Raw genomic sequence first — 17,884 nt, 5'->3', positions numbered from 1 at the left:
GCATATTTATATGCTAATATCTTGTTAAATAATGTAATTTCATGCACATTAACATTGATGTTATAACAAATTAATTTATGCATCATAATCCTCCTAATGCAACAAGCAGAATTTATACACCATGGATATTTTTAAAAATATGAAAATTATTTTAATAATCTTACAGCTGATTTATCTCCTTTTACTTTCACACATCAAATAGTTTTTGCTATTTTTCTGTAGTATGTACCAACCTTGGGAGGATTTTGATGCTTACCGTAAGTTATAGATAGATGATGCCAGTCATACTTTTAATATAACATAAGAATATGTATATTATTAAGTTTAAAGAACTGCAAATAACTTGAACGAATTTGTATTTTAGGCAACTCCAGACACAGCTCAAAAATACTGGAATGACCAATATGATGCTTCATCAACAGTTTGTAGTCATGTATTTTGGTATGTAATAATTTAAATAGTGATTATATTATTTTATGGCTTATATGATTAATCCTTACTCAGTACTTTAGTAATACTTTTCAGTAAGTCTTTAATTAAAATTTATTAACTATACTGTCAAAAGATTTTTATGTTGCACAGAACTTTTCTAGCAAGCATATATTTTTAATAATAATATGGTAGTGTCGATTAGCCAAAATAATAGGGGCAGAATGCTTTCAGATAACCGATCGCACTTGATAGGGAAAGAATAAAAAGATAAATCCCTTAGTAAAAGAAAAAATAAATTAAGATATAGAAATTTAACAAGGCATACCAATGATTAAAAATAATGAAAAATTGTCTAATTTAATAAAAACAAGCACGGGTCTTTGATTTCAAAGTTTTGTATTGTAGATTGCATTCAAAATAAAAAAAATACATAATAGTAAAATTAGTAACAAGTTAGCTCAATGGTGAGCCTATAGAAGATCGTCAATAATCGTTATTACAGAAAAATTCCAGAAATCGTGATTTTGGGTAATCATATTTTATTTCTGGACCTGTTAAGAAGATAAAATGCATAATATTGAAATTGTGTACACATAACTGGTATGTCTCCGAGAAATGTTTTCCAAGTGCAAAATTAAAAAAATCTTAAAATTTTTAGGGATTTGTTCCGATAATTGTATTTTTTGGATAAAAATTAAATAGAATAGTGATAATATTTATTGTTAACACGGAATAACGAACAATTACTTCGGCAATTATACAAAAAATAGTACATAAGATTTGTTCCATTTATACGAAATTTTTAAACCTTTAGGTACAATCAGTGTCGGAGACTGTCCATGGGACTAACCTGCGAAGTCGGACTTCGACAAAGAACGTACTACGTTCTCAGCGGCTCCGTCTTGTCAGTCTGGACCAAAGTCGAAAGCGTGTTAGCATCGGTTCCGAGCGCGCACAATGCCAAATTGCAGGTGGTACGACTGCGAACCCAGGACGGTTTGAGAATAGTAGGCAAGTAGAAAAATTTCCTTTTATTCGCTCTAAGATACATTACCGCGGCTCGTCGATTCAACAACGATAACTCAGCAGCCCAGAAAATCGTAATAAAAATATTACGATCAAAAGTGAAAAAGTATTTTATATTATTTGCTACTAACGTCACATATATTTATAATAATTACAGAATCGCACGAGAAAACAAATATGTGAAACGGCACGAAAAAATCTAGTGACAATAGGTTATTTTCTTGAGTGAGCCGTTTTCCTAAACTATAAGCAAGCCTAAAGCTTAGTTCACACTGAGCAAAAAGCGATTGCGAATTTTAAGGAGCTAATCATTTGCAAGCGAGAGAAAACGTCATCTCGAAAAACAAAATGGCTGCTTCCGATATTTCGTAGTTAACCACGTTTGTTTATTCATTGAAAAAGAAAAGGATGCCGGGTGAGAGAAATATTAAAAAGTCCGTAATTACAACATTTACTCTATCGGGTGAGAAAGTCTCTGTAGCCATCTTGAAAACAACAAAAACCACGTGACAACTAGCGGGAATACGATTGGTGGCGAAAATGTCGACGGTTCCGAACTTCGAAGAGATTCGCGAAATGGTAAAATTCGCCGGAAACGACGTCATGTCTGACGTGTTTTTCGCTTTCGCCAGCGAATCGCGCTCAGTGTGAACTAAGCTTGAGCCCGCTTATTTAAAAATGCTGGAAAAACAGAGCTGACAGAAAAGTTTTTCTTTGTGTTTGCTACCCGAAAAGGCGATTTGTATTCGTTACATAGCACAACCGGAAAAGTGGTCGGAAAAAAAGATGAGACACGAGAATCGATAATAAGGACGCGGTGTTTTGCAAATCTTGCATTACACTAAACTATTAACAAGCAGAAAGACCTTAGTATTATTACAGAAATGTATTTAATCATTTTTGTGGTCAAACGTCAAGTTGATTCCCGCCGATAGGTATATTATCAGAATTAGCGTGTCCCAAACTCGTAAAAATATATATATAAACAGTACTTCCAGAATCGATAAAAAATAAACCGACAAATTGTAATAACCTTACTCGAATCATAAAGTCTACTGCATTGGGAACATGGTAACAATAGTCGATTCGGGTGAAAAACAGACATGAAATTATCGGGGATTAGGTAAACCGTCCGCCGACGAATTGATATCAAAGCTAATTGTTTAAATAAGAAGTGCCATCGGAAGCGAAATCCGAAGTGGGAGTTTGTTTGGATTTATTTTGGATGGCGTGGTTATTAAAAGTGCTTTTTTTTTCTTGGCAGGAAGTTTGATTCCCGGGAACTGCGTTCCGCCTCTGATCAACGTGCTGTCCCAAGACGCGACAAAAACGTACTCGGAAGACTTCTGATGCGGAGGGAAGGCGAATCCGTGTAAATACAGGGTCAATCGTTCTTCTAGCTTTCTTAGTAACAATCAAGAATTGTTTTGAAATTCGATTGTGACATCTATTTATTTACCAAAATACTTGGACGCCGCACTCCGGAGCGGGCGGGCGAAAACGTCGTTTTCGATTCTATTCATTCATTATTCATTGGCATTTGTCGACTACTTTCACGTTTTCGAATGTACATAATTAAGAAATAATGGCTGAATATCGAGATGTTTCTAGACTACCTGCCACTTGCGATATACCATTGTCTTTCGTTGTCGATTATTCATAGTTCCAAATTTCAAATAAGAAAAAGTCAAGTCTGTGATGTCCCTATCACCATTGTACCATAGAATTCGACTCTATAGTTAAAGGACCAACGTTTCGGTGTCGTACCGTGCATATTTCTTTCGATTCATACGGATATTATCATCCTACTAAATACCATTGTTGTAATTGTTTTATATTCTAAATGTAAAAAGATTCATTAATAATATCGATTGGATGTCAGATCACTTAGCTTAATTTTGTACATAGTCAATGTGTATTTGTTACGTTACGTTGTCGTTCGATATGTAGAAACGTGTCAAATTATATTGAAGAGAAAAAAGTATTTTCTTTCAAATTTCCCCTCCTCTTATTTAATCTCTTTTATAAACAGCTTTAAGTCTCTGTGTAACCTCTTCTCTTGCGTCGTCCGTTATTTTTGTATAAAATCTTTCTACCCGCAGAAAGATCCACCTTTAAAAACTTTTATTAAAGCCATTTATTCGGTCCTTTAGTTTTACGTACCGCATCTGTTTTTAAAAAACCTCGGAAAAAGTAAATTTATTATATTTATTAAGCGTAAAATTCAGTAAATAAATAGTTGCATTTTAAAACGGCTTCTCTCTTACATTTGGACACAGACCCACAACCTTCTGTTCGAGTGCACAAAAGTAGCCATTGTTTTAGGTCCGAATTTATACAAAAAATGAGCCAGATCAAAACTGTGTCGAGACGATGCGGTTTTCCCTTACAAGAAATTCCTTTTAAACCGTAAAACTAGTGATTTGTATAATCGATGCCGTTCGAAATTCCCTGGCCGCGACGCGAGCTCCTCTCGTCCTTCCGCCCTACAAAATTACCAACGGCATTCCGTGACATTTTTGTTATTTTGGACGACTTTATCCCGTCTTGTGTGTGTCGTCATGTGATGACGACAATTGTGAACTGTACTGGGTGCAATCAATAAATACCTGGATTTTATTTATTTACTTTTCTAAGTTTATCATTAAATTTCAAATCACACGCACCGGCCCCCTCCACCCCTTACGATTAGAATCGCATCGTCCCACCTAGTGTCCATAACGTAATTCTTCCAATTAAAATTACCCCCATTCGGCGCCTTCTGCGGAGTGAACTACGTTAATTTGGTCTTCGCCCGTTTCGAACCCCGGGAAGAAAGACCGCCAGTTGACGTGCGATTAGTAGAAATAAATCGTCACTGTAATTGGCTGCAGATGCTACGTGCTTCTGTGCATCTTCGACGACATTAGTCGTATATAGTGTTTATCCGACAAAAACTGACGATCTCATATATTACGCCAATTTCACAGATGCGTGTAACTAAGAGGGTCATTATGTATTATCTAAGATCAATGCATCGTTAATGTTAATCATCACATTACGATTAGTCCCAGAAAAAATCCTACTAAAAATTTGCCGGGCCATCTTTTTTATGTCGACTCTATATTTAATTACGCACTACTTATAGGGAAACTGGAGGCAATCGCGACACCTACAGCCCATTATCGCCACGATTCCGTAAGGCCACTTTTCTTTATATAGCAAAAATGACGTCACGAGCAGCTGTGGTTACCCGTCGCTGCATTATAGTTTAGAAAGGCTTTTCCGCTCCAGCTAAACACGGATACCGTAATCTATTCTTTAAATCCAGTTACAGCCGAAAGTAGTGCTTTAGTTAACGAACTACAATATTTAAATAAAGAATCGAGCATCTCTCTCTCCGAAAATGTGAATAGAGATATAGTATAACTTTCGTAGTCATTTTAGAAAGTAAAAGCTGCTTTATCTTTGCTTAAAGGGGTGACTGCAACAAAGACAGCGCTTCGTTTAGAAACGCTTTGCTGTGTAGCGATCGAACAGCCCTGCATAAAGAAACGCGGCTGCTAAGGTTCAGACGCAAGGTCTATGTAAATAGGTGCGGACACGAACGTTACCTTACGGATCCGCCATTTTGGGGCTTTTTGAACAGAAGGTTTTAAACAAACTTGTACGAGCAGTTGGTTTTATACGACATTAATCTGAAATTACATAAAACCAGAGATTACAGTCTAATAATTTCGGATGATTACGCGATCGTAATTTTACGTAACTCGATCAAAATGGTTTGAAACAAAGCATCTTTATCACTTGCTGTTTCGATCGAAACTAATAAAATTAGTAGTTTCATTAGATTTATCACCCACGTATGCATTTTCTAAAGCAGTGCAATATCAAAGAAAAGTCAAAGGAACCATACCTCTATATGTGACACTGCGAGATGTACAGTACAGTACTGTACGTAGTAGTTCCTCGAAATCAACCTACAGCCTACTAGTCGCTGCGTGCCTTCCCGCTAAGCCTATCACGTGTTTAACACACTGCACGGTGATCCCACAAGCTAACGATATTTATCGGTAAAGAATAAAGAAAAGTTCGACAGGTGACCCTTTGCCAGACATAGCGTCCAAATGTGGAACCTAACGGCGGCAGTTCCGGTCGCATCTTGCAAGGAAGTTGTTATAGGCACAGCAATCGGTGTCTAACAAATAAATGCATTAACTTCTACTGACTGAAAACAGTAGTTACCTCGAACCAGTACTGCTGCCTATTCATGCTCCGCATGTCTGGAGGACCCGGGTTCGAATCCGAACAGGGGTCGATAATCCCCAGGAATTTTTCGGAGACGGTCCGAATATGTCGGGCCCCGTCCCTCGTCACCCGGCCGCCCTATTGTGGGCCAGGCCGAATGGGCTTGCTAAAAGAAGCCCTCTTAGTACCCACGGCGGAAAAAAGGGCAAACAACCATTAATACGTGCATTTGATAATATATTATTTGTGATTAAATGAAATAAAATTAGAATTGTATTCATAAATTTTCTTTATTTTGAACTCTAAAGTCACATCGTGTCTTATACGCGAGTAAATATAATCAAGAATCCACGAACAGTCGAGTGAACTGCTAAAAGCTGGCATTGTCGTGTGCTAAATAGTTAAACGCGATAGTCTAAGCAGAGCGTGCGGCTGATTTCGGGGGTCTATCTTTCCAAGGGTCACGTGTAGAGGTATGGTTCCTTTGACTTTTTTCCTCCCGTATGGTTATGTTGAAGTCCCAACAGTGTCGTTCACGTCTACAATTGTACCCTGTTTAGAATGTTCGATTTGCCGTAATTTATCCTATCTTGCTTTTCTTTGCTAATCTGCAGGAAATAAATCTTCGGACGTAAGATTATTTAACAATTCGATACCATACAATAACTCATTCTTTCACTTTTCGAGCACTTAAATATAACCGACTGGCGCGGGAACCTCGTGGAGGGTATACTCTAGATAAGCCCCAAAATGGCCGCGGCCCCAAAGAATCGCGGGATCGTGTCCAGACCTATCTATATAGATCTTGTTCCGACGGGAAGCCAGCCGCGTATATACAAAAAGTATATAAAACTGATACGTAACACCATTTCTAAACATAAGACCTTTCCGAATCTATTAAAAAAATACTATGTAAAACTGAATTCAACTGTAGCAACGAGAGGTGTAAGTTTCCCGGCTGTTAAGAGACTTAATTAAAAAAAATAACTTTTATATTATTAATTATAAATAAATAAATAAAATTTTGAGGCGCCATCTGAGATTTTGTTATAAAAATTGCTCTGCCAGGAAACTTGGATCGTTGTCTTCTCGCCCGTATACGCCGAAGAAGACACGTTTGAATCGTTCACGCGTGACAAACGAGGCAAGGAACTAATTACTGTACAAATGTAGTGTAAAGCGAGAACGTCAAACCGCGATAAAAATCGATGACAGATATCTGTCGAAATGAGATTTTCTGTCCTCAAGCCAGAGATTCCATTTCTCGCTCGCTGCTATTATTACCATTTTTGTCACACCATTGCGCCTACTGTACCCTCCACTCGTTTATAAAGTGACATTTTCTAAAATATGTCGCGAATTGTATAAAAGAAAAAATATATATATACTACTACGATCTCGTTCGACTAGATACCGACTCAAAACAGGAAGTTCGAAAGGTTTCTATTTACGTCATAACTCGCGACCTTCTGTTCAGTTTTACGTAAAGCTAGGTGAATAAAGGATAAATACAAGTACACAAGCAGTAAGACTATAAATAAATTAGCAGAATGATTTAACTGGATATCTACGAAACCAAGTCATCTAACTAGTGATATTGTTGTTATTGTCGTCTGCTTGTATAGCAAAGCGTTGTTAATTCGAAAAGGGCAAGATATTTTATTTCAAAAGCCGAAAGTAAGTGTTTTAAGCCAAGCCGGGAGTCAATAAGATTATGGCTAAAAACTACGAAGATGGATTTGCGCGAGAAGGCGAAGAATATGGAGTGAAGAAGAGTCCCGGAGACCGCAAAAACTTGCTTCTGGTAAGAAACGCAAATATAAGATAATTACGAAGAGAACGGCTTTCAGAAATACTGCTGTAAAACCCAAATACGGAGTAAACGTGCTGCCAATCGTCCGAAATACGCCAAAAGAAAGTCGGAACAAAGCTGACAGACAAGCAGGCGGTGGAGGAATGTAGTGTGATCAGATGAGAAAAACTTCAATTTACGTGAACCCGATGGTTCCCAATACCATTGGCACGACGACCGAGCGGTCAAGATGACAACCTACCGCTCTGGGGACCCGGATTCGAATCCGGACGGGTGAAAAAATCCCCAGGAATTTTTCGGGGGATGGTCCGGACGGATGTCGGGCCCCGTCCCTCAGCACCCGGTCACCCCACTGTGGGACCGGCCTAACTCGTACTGGGTCTGCTAAAAAAAGGCCTTCTTAGTGCCCGCGGGGCGGAGAGTTAATTTCGGAAGTTTCTGGCAATAGGAATATCACGCTGTATAAATCTGGTTAATTAAATACCAGATGCCAAGGCGAATACAATTAGTTGTGTTCTTCCACTTTGCGTAATGGCGTTGCGGCTGGTGTATACATCGTCTGCATTAAGTAACGAGTGTTTTCGAAGTCGTGTAGTTAAACTGGGATATGACGCTGCGTATCTTTGGATATCGGACGATTATTCCGTTTGCGTAACTACGGGATTACGGAGTTACGGTCCTCTGATTGTATGCCGCTTGTAAGAAAGAACGAAGTATTAATGTCCCGAGTCGAGCTAATTTTCGTTTCTAAATTTATTTATTTCTTAATGAAAAGTTAAGATTTTTAAAATTATTGAAGGATGAGAATCGTAGATGACGCACTTAAGTCTTTCAATATGGCGGCGATTTCGGCACCGTGGTGTCACTTATGTTCCAAATTCTAATTTTGGTATAAGGATATATTACGTAATTCGCTGCTCGTAACGGAGCATAAATACGTGTGTATTTTTAAGTTTAAACGCGCTCTTAACCGAAAATCGACATTCGGCTGGAAAAAGTTCGCGCGGTGTATTTAAGCAAATTTTGAAATCGCTTTAAATTCTTAATTTATCAATTCAAAACACTAGCATATTTTAAATCGCGTAGTTTTTAATGCGTACGCGAAGATGAAGTTATATCATATCTACGATTATTTGAACAATACAAATCATTAAGACTTACCCACAACTCGCTTCCCAATAAATCGAAACAAACGGCGCGTGTGATTGGTGCGTGTGTCCAAGGCTTTGATTGGTTGCAATTGAATAGACTCGCCAAAGCAGCGCCGCGTCGAAATCCGTGGTTTTTGAACTAATGAACACGGTTTAAAAATTCCGTCTAAAGTTTTCTAATTTTTCTGGCCGTTGTTTCCGAGTTGGGAATTCTATAACCAGTGCTTATTCTGGTATTGTGACGTATAGGCCTACTTGTTCTTTTAACCCACCCGTAATCTGTCTCTGTGAAAAAACGCGTCGCACGGTCCCGCTCGACCCCTGTAAAAAATGACTCGTCTCCGACTCTAAATTCGTAGTCAGTCACTCTGACGTCATCATCGTACGCACCGTACCGTACATTCCACTTAAAAGTCTAAGTGTGGAGACTATGACGCCCACGCTGTACAAAATTGCGACATTCGAAGGCTACTTTACAGTAGACCCCCTATAACATGGTAGATACGTTCCGTGTTGTACGAGTCACTTAAATGCATGAGCCAATCACAGCCCGGCACGTGTGCAGTTTAGGGGCTACGGCTGTTTGAAAGGTTTTCTTCCGTAAAATTAATCGATTCTAGACTAATTTGACTCGAACATTTCCAAATCACGTATAATTTTTTTGGACTAATCCATATAAACTATGCTATAAACAAAAAATTGTAGGATTACTTACCGAGTGTGCACCGTACGACGACGCCATTGCTTAAGCTTGTTTTCGTCGCGGAGCGGCTCGTCGAATGGCGGACGCGTGTTTCCTGATCAGCGAATTTTTCGCAGAAAAATAACTTAACTTTGGAGACATCATTAATAAAAATATAATTTTTATGGCCATTGAATAATAAATGTTTTTTAGTATATCCAGTGCTCGTTTAAACACAACGGTTTGTACAATATCCACTATTGGTCCAGATTCGACCAATCCTGTCGCGACACGAGTCGGCGATGACGTTTTTCCGTGTTATACGAACCCGATCGCAATTTTTAGCCGTGTTATACGAGTCTACTGTATTTTGAAATGACGAAAATGCTCGGGTAATTAGATAAAATGTTATACGGTCACACGCTCGTTCGAAACGCGATTATTAAACTTCTAGCCCAATTATTACATTAACTCCTGTAATGATTACTATTTACCATTAATTTATGCAGCTTATTACGCATCGAGACTTATAAAATCATTTATAATTACGCTAATTACAACAAATAATTAAAACGTTTATATTTTTGACCAATTTTTTTAATCCTAAAACGCAATTTGGCCGTTTCTTATCGCCTTCTTAGGTAATATTGGTCAAATTTTGCGTCGATAATCCATTTACAATAGACTCGTGCCGATAATCAACCGAACGGGTCTAAAATATATTTATATTAATGATAAAAAATGCAGGGGATTTTAATTACGTTGTAACTAGCGTAATTACACGCAATATGAAGCAATATTTTCCGGATATAATCGGTTATATTGGTAACCACTACTATAAACCCTCTTTTAGTGGTTACCAAAATGACAATTACACATTTCTGATCTTTTATTTTATTATACGAATTAAAACTCGCCCCTAACATTTTGTTTCCGGATCGGTCTTTGCTGTTTTCTTTCGCTTTTTGTTAAAAATTGACATCAAATATGTGGAAACTCTTCCATCTTTTTAAATTTAAATACAAATAACGCGTATAAACACTCGAAACTTTGAATCTTTAATAGGGATTTGTCTAGAAAACCCGTCCGTTCTTTCGGCAATCGAGAACTTGAAGAAAACTGCGCCATTTACAGGAATACGCAGTTTTTCGAAGAGCGCCGAACTATCAATAAACAACTTTTATTAACTTTTAGAAATACAAAAACTTTAAAACAATTCGACATTTTCAACAAATCTCTGTACAGTTTTGACTCCGAATGGCACTATTTTGCGTCCTCCTTTAGCAAAATATCTTCTGTTTTTTTATTTAAAGCTGCTTATTCCTTTATTTAAAAAATTGCCAGCGTGACGTCTATCGTCTTTCAATATATTTACAATCGTTAAATACGTTATTAATGCACCAAAAGATAATTAGGAATTAGCCTAGAAAGAGCGTCGGTTCCCGCGTAGGCTTTACAGCAGGAGCCACAGTAGGGCGACATCCAGGCTACGTAACACGGGATCGTGGTCTCGGCTGTCCGCCCGGCGCACCCGTCCCGCCCCCTTCCGGTGTCGCCGAGCAGAGTCGTGTTATTGATACTTCAATCGAGGCCAGTTGATGGAGGGGAAACTGAAAGTGGCAGCAAGTCTCATTTTTGCTCTTATCTAAATAACTTGAAACTAGGGAAAAGGAATAAAGGAATACAGAAGGAACCGTAACGAGGCATGCACTCGTTCCTTTTTTAATTTACAAAAAAAATAAAAATTACATATAAGCTAATTCCAATTCCGCGATTTAACACACTTCCAAAGAGTTTATTAATTAGTAGTTTGTTATAAAATCGCTAAAAAGAAAGTATCCCAATAAATCTTAAATTGCATTTACTGTACTGTAGATAAATATTGTTTTATTATAATACAAGGTTAAATTTACCTATGGTAGTCAAAATGGCGGTTCGTCTCCGATTCCAGCAAACAGAAGAAAGGAAACAGAGGAGACGCACGTTCTAACCTAACCTATTCTAATATTTTGGTTGGTAACAATTGTGGTAATTTATTAGAGTAGGCTAGGTTAGGTTAGAACGTGCGTCCCCTCTGTTTCCTTTCTTCTGTTTGCTGGAATCAGAGACGAGCCGCCATTTTGACTACCATAGGTAAATTTAACCTAATACAAAAAAGATAATTTTCAATTTCTCTCTCGAGTAACCCAATTAAATGGTTTTAAATTTATTATTATTCAATCCGTGATATTTGCTATCGTCTCCTCGTTAGAAATTAAAACTGTTTTTTAATTTATCTTAACAGATCTTAAAGCTTATAAAACAAGAAATTGAAAATTGTGACGTCATTTCCCATCTAGTGAAAACAAGCCTCTGTAGATTTAAAAATACGACTTTTCTTCCTTCACGTTTATTTGCACATATTTTACATACCATGTCCTCGCAAGCAAATAAGCTTCGGACTTTACCGCACATGGACGAAAAAATCAAGTAATACGAAAAAGGGTAGCGTAGTCAAAGCATTTTATTTTTTTAATTGTTAATATTATGGACAATTTCTTCAGGCGCTTACGTTTGTTAAACTTCAAATATCAAAATACCACCATGTCTTAAATAAGAAGAAATAAAAATTTTACTTAACAACGTAAAAGAGTTATCCACTGGGCTATCACCCCTAAGAGACGTGGAATTTTCAAATTCATTAAATAAACCCTAAATTTTCAGAGCCTATTTTCGGGAAACGCTCGAGAAGTGTGTTCTATTATTTGGACAAGGAATTGTGCGTTTAAGACGTGCTCGGCAGATTTCCTTGGAATCGGAGACCCGAAAGTCCAACCCTCTCCCGGTAAGTGATGGCGTAACGCGTTACTTTTGCTTTTCAAATCGATAAGGCTACGGCACCTGTATTAATTAGTAAGTAAAACTGGTGGCGATTTGAAGCGGTAAAAAAATTTAAAACTAGCGAACAGTTGGCGACATTTTTAAATTTTCTAGAACGACCCTTGATAAGAGGGTGGTCACATATCATATCTCAGTGGGTCAGACTTGATACAATTTTTTATAAAACTCATCTATTACCTCAAAATTGAGCATTTTGTCATTTTATTTATTTAACATTAATAATATAAAAGTTATTTTTAAATAAAATCTCAACAGCCAGGTAAGTTACACAAATGGTTGCTAGATTTTTTTTATCACAGTAGTATGTATCTGCATTTAAGAATTTCCTGACTACCTAACGTGTTTAGTATGGCAATCTTCTGTAGTATGATGTTATGTGCTGTGTGAAGCCCTAATATTTCAAGACTGTATATTCATATATTTTTATATTTTTAATACGGTAAATTTTGTAAATTTAACATGGTAAATGGATAAATGACTTCTTTTAAAATATTCTTTTTCACTGATAAATAAAAGTGCACATTCTAATTTTACTTTTTTTAACCAGAATGAAGTAAAAAATTTTGGTGTTGAGTGTCAAGGGTTGGCTTACGCTAAATACTTTTTCCTAAATATTCGGCACTGATATGGTGGTGGATCTTATATGCCTATGCACCTCATATGCTATAAAATAAAGTAATTAGAAAAACTGTAAACAAACATTTCTGAAAGCATTCATATTAAACAAAATGAAACAAAAATAAGATGTTAATATATGAAGAAACTGATAGCAAATAATGCAATTTAATTATATTGGGATAAATGAGAAGCAATAATCTTAAAGTATTAGGATATGTTTTTGGGTTTTGAAATTCAAGAAAAAGTTAATAAGTTAGTATCATGAATTTATCCCAAAAAGATAAAGAACAAATAAAAAAGAGAAAATGTTTAAATGAAACTTTTAAATGATGATTACTGATAAACAACTATTATTAAAAATATACCGTGGTACCTGTTACTTCAAATGTTCCAGAGTTCAAATGCTAAATTCAAGAGAAACTCAACCTGGAGTTTGAACAATGCTTCTACATTTAAAATGTACAGTACATGCAATGAAAAAAATACTTACTGCAAAAACACCATCTGTTGTGCACCCAAGTTCTCTCTTGCTGTGAAAGCTTTTACATTATGCTTGTGTGCTTTCAGAACTTTGTTTTATTTTTAGTTTGTGGTTATATAGTTATATAATCCTTATCTATTAACCACGAAGAATGTGAAAGAAATGAGGCCCTCATAAGAGGAAAGTTGTAGTATTGATGATTGAGGTGAAGAAAAACTTATTGTGAAGCATGAAAACAGTATACATGTGGCAGATCTGGCAGCCATGTTTAAGATTCCAAAGTCAACAGTGTGCATCATTCTTAACCCATTCAAGGCAGAGTTTTATGACACCTGCTGGCAGCCACAGGCCTTTATCTTTAACTTAAGCCTAAAATTCTGCTGGTCATTTATAAAAAGTTTTTGTTACTTTAAAAGAATTCTTTCATTTATTCTTTCATTAAATAAAAAAGAACTCGTGTGATTAATACCAAATCTGTATAAATATAAAAATTTACTTTTTTATTGCTGTTTAACATTTTCATATTGTGAATTGCCATTTTTGAATGAACTCTCACTATAAGCTCCAATTTAAAGTGTTTTATGCTGACTGAGCATGTGCAGAATCAAAATTTGTAGCTCATGATAGAGGCTAGAAGAACTGTTCAGTCAAATAAAATCATCAGCTCTTGTAAAATTTAAGTAATAAAAGCAGAAAATGTGCCTGAAGGTGTGACAACATTGAACACCAGATCACATGTTATTGAGATGGAAAAATTCCTCTTTGTGTGGATAAATGAGAAGAAATTGGCTGGTGATATCATTTCCAAGAGGATTATTTGTGAGAAAGCCAAGCAGCTGCACAATGAACTTCAGAAACAGTATATCATCACTCTTCACTAAAATATAGTAAATGCAATTTTTTATTTTATTATACAGTATTTATGTATCTTATTTATTGTTTTCATGTTTAGATTTATTATTTAGGGCATTTAATTGCATTATTTTTACCCTAAATTGTGTGTCTTTGCTGTTTAAGTTTACCAAAATGGGTATTGTTTTTGGGCAAGGTCAGCAATCTATGGCAAGCATGACAAATGTGGCACACAGGATGATTTTCAGCAGCATTCTGACTGAATAGAAATGTAATAAAAATTATATTTTAATTATTAATTACACATTTAAATGGAAACCATGGTTTAGTGTAGACTCCAATACATTAAAAATATCTTGCTTGTATATTTACATTATAGAGGATGTGTTTATGCCCCATGTCACCTTGTACATGTTGTGCATAAGCTGCAATGTAAGAAAAAAACTGTATGTTCAGTGCAGGCCATAGTACATTATTATTTAGTGATATACTGCACTAAAATGTCTCAAAACAGACAAAAACTTGATGTTTGCTGTTTTCAAGATCCTTGGATGAATGAATGTGAATTCATTCAACAAAAGGATTGTGCTGTGTGTGCATTATGCTTTGAAAGCATTGTGCATCACATGTCAAGTGTACAAAGACATTATCAAACTAAACATCAGTCCACATTTAAAAATTCTCAGGAGAAAAATGAAGCTATAAGAAGGACCATTTCTGGCTTTAAAAAACAAAAACTTCTTTTACTCAAATCATTGGAACCACCAAATGTAATTATACAATTGCTCATTGTGTTGCTTCAAAAAGAAAACCTTTCACAGATGGAGAGTTCATCAAAGAAATGTTTTTGAAAAATGCTGAAATTTTATTTAGTAATTTACCAAATAAACTAACATCATCATCTCAAATTCAAGAAATAGCAGCTTTTGTGAGATCAACTGAGAGATGAATAACAGATATGGCTGAAAATGTAACAACAAAACAGAAAACTGGATTTACAGCAATCTGTGGCCCACCAGTGGCCAAGTGGTTCCATTCCTTGAACACTAGGAGTTCGGTCATGGGTTTGTGCCTCGCCAGGACAGGCTGGCCAATGGAGTTTTCCAGGTTTTCTCCATGTCTGTAACACCTGAATAAGGGCCAGTTACTCTTAAAAATACATCACAGAAGGCATTCCCTGAGCAGATCGCTCAAGTGTTGTGTTGCCATAACTTAATAAAACAAACAAACAAACAAAATTTTTTATTAACATTATTATGGCTGTTAGAGCACAGACATAATAATGTTAATAAAAAATTATGTTGTTTACTTCCTCTTTCTGTCACAAGATATTACCATTGCATTTTTTGAAGTACCTTGAAAATAATAATGATTTTAATGGGCAGAAGTATGGTTACATAAGATAGATGTTACAAATATGAAAATTGACTATTTTGTTATCCAATAAATTTTTGATTGGAGGGTGTGTGTTTGGACCCCATTCCTGACAAAATTAGCATAAATAAAATATTTTACTACTACTAAATGCAGCCCATGAAATGGTTGGAAAGGAAAGGGGTTAAACTCCTTGAAAATAATATTGGATATTGAATATTAATTTTCCACTGCATAATACACCAGGAAAGTTTAGTTGCAAAAATCTCATCCCCGCACTTGAATTCTGTAACAGACACTGTCATTAAGACAATTAATTTGATAGTTTTTTGTTTTTCGTTGACACACACAGCAATTTAAATCCCTTTTGGAGAAAATGAAAAGTGAATATAAAGACTTTCCGCAATACAGCAATGTCCGTTGGCTTAGCCAAGGTAATATCTTGAACAGATTTGTATCATGTCTAAGAAATTAAGACATTTCTTAATGAAAAGGAACAACATTCATGAGAATTAAACAATGAAGACTAAATTGATGTTTCTGACTGATATAACTCAATATCTGAATGACAAACTTGCATTTGCAATGGAAGGGACAAACAGTATTAGAACTTTTTGAATATTGGAAAGGATTAAAATCAAAATTAGATATATTTTGTTGTGATATTACTACTAGCACCTACAAATACTTTCCAAATGTAAAACTCCATACAAATAAATTAACTGTTAACAAAGACAAACTTCAAACTATGATGAAGCTCTCAAAAAAGAATTTTCTAATTGATGCAAAGACTTCCAAACTCATGCAACCATATTTCATTTCCTCATCAACCCCAACTTAATTGATCTAAAGACAACCCCACTTGACTTATCTCTTTTTGAGTGGATGGGCATTGATAGTTTTGAAATGAAACTCAATCAAATTAATATCAGAATTGTGGAAAACAAAATATGAAGAATTATGGAAAACATTTGAAGGAAACTGTATGGAAATGTTGGCTGTCATCCTCAATTGTTGGATATCTTTACCTGGAAGATTTAATTGTGTGAAGAAAATTGATTGTGCTCTGCTTTCAGCATTTTGTTCAACTTATCTATATGAACAAATTTTCTCACATATGAAAAATATTTTGAGTACACAAAGTTGTTGTCTAACACCTGAACATTCAGAAGTCTGCATAAAGCTGAAAGTGACCAATTACATACCTGATATTGAGCAACTGAGTGAGAAAGTACATGGAAAAGATTTGCATTATTTGACCAGAAGCTCTGATTAATAATTAATAATAATTGTATTAGAATTCTTGTTATTTTCTTCTTAGTCAAACTATGTATTTTGTATTGAGAAAAAACATGTTATAAAATTTGTAATACAGTTTTTAATATGATGAAAATTAAAATTTGGCAAAACATTCTTTTCACATATATCCATCCATGTATTGTAAAAGATTGAATGACCAATAATATAAGATCCAGTTATAACAAGTTTTTAAAATATTTAATATATAATTTTGAAATTCATTATAACCAGACCAATTTTGATACTACATATAGCAAAATTGGTAGAATCATGTCAGTGCCAGAATTACAATATGACTTAGGTTCAGCACAACTCTGCTGAAAGGTTTCCAACCCCTAGTTTAGGGTCTGAGAATGAATTAATTCACTTTCTATTGTTTCTAATGGGAAAAACTGATTCAGACTTTGAATGATTTAGAGTTCAAATGGTCTCCTGGAATGAATTAAATTCAAAGTACGAGGCACCACTGTATATTATATTTTATTCTTAAAATATTTAGGTTTTACTACTACTCTAAACTATATAAATTTAAAATTTTCAAGATAAACTTACAATTTTCTAATTCCTGCATGTTTACTTCTTGAAGGATATAATTTTTCATCTGGCTCTCTGTTGATAGGGCCTTGAACTGGAAGATCCTCATCAGCTGAGAGAGCTTTCTCTGGTCTAAATATATTAACAGGTTATTAAAATACTTAAAATTATAAGATGTTTAAATATAATTTGCTTACTTTGGAACTTTTGGTTTGTATATACTTAGTTCATCTTCTAGATCGCTTAGCTTTGCTTTCAAATCATTTCGTTCAAATAATATGTGCCTTAATTCATCTAATGTAAAACGTGGTCTATTGGGATCATCAGCATTTATTATTATTTTTCCTCTTAAATCAGGAACTAATTTCATCTATAAAAATTTAATTTAGCAATAAACAAAATAAAATTATACAATAAGTAATAAATTTTTGCCTATATAGTAATATCTTCTTAATTAATTGGTCTGGAAGCAAAGATTAGACGAAGATATAGATATTGAAATTAGCAACATATCT

The 17,884-nt window shown here is 35.3% G+C and overlaps 2 protein-coding genes across 4 annotated transcripts in view; one reads left to right on the top strand and one right to left on the bottom strand.

Moving 5' to 3' along the window:
• Nucleotides 1-4,085, top strand: part of LOC136982613 (protein strawberry notch homolog 1-like) — a 79,225-nt gene extending 75,140 nt beyond the window's left edge. Inside the window, exons 28-30 of one of the 2 annotated variants that reach the window (XM_067279157.1) lie at nucleotides 365-441; nucleotides 1,247-1,443; nucleotides 2,723-4,085. In XM_067279157.1, coding sequence (XP_067135258.1) covers nucleotides 365-441; nucleotides 1,247-1,443; nucleotides 2,723-2,808 — 360 coding nt within the window. In that variant the 3' untranslated portion in view covers nucleotides 2,809-4,085. Of the gene's footprint in view, nucleotides 1-364; nucleotides 442-1,246; nucleotides 1,448-2,722 lie in introns of both variants that reach the window. The other variant, XM_067279158.1, reaches the window with a different exon arrangement.
• A 6,410-nt stretch (nucleotides 4,086-10,495) lies between these two features.
• LOC136982606 (RILP-like protein homolog) overlaps nucleotides 10,496-17,884 on the bottom strand; it is a 37,409-nt gene continuing 30,020 nt past the window's right edge. Inside the window, exons 6-8 of one of the 2 annotated variants that reach the window (XM_067279146.1) lie at nucleotides 17,567-17,739; nucleotides 17,388-17,501; nucleotides 10,496-10,991 (exon numbers count right to left, since the gene is read on the bottom strand). In XM_067279146.1, the coding sequence (XP_067135247.1) occupies nucleotides 10,973-10,991; nucleotides 17,388-17,501; nucleotides 17,567-17,739 (306 nt within the window). In that variant the 3' untranslated portion in view covers nucleotides 10,496-10,972. The remainder of the gene's footprint in view (nucleotides 10,992-17,387; nucleotides 17,502-17,566; nucleotides 17,740-17,884) is intronic. The other variant, XM_067279145.1, reaches the window with a different exon arrangement.

The sequence above is a fragment of the Centruroides vittatus genome, unplaced genomic scaffold (genome assembly GCF_030686945.1).
Source record: "Centruroides vittatus isolate TY-2023 unplaced genomic scaffold, ASM3068694v2 contig_854, whole genome shotgun sequence".
NCBI classification, from domain to species: domain Eukaryota; kingdom Metazoa; phylum Arthropoda; class Arachnida; order Scorpiones; family Buthidae; genus Centruroides; species Centruroides vittatus.
This window is presented reverse-complemented; position numbering and strand designations above follow the sequence as displayed.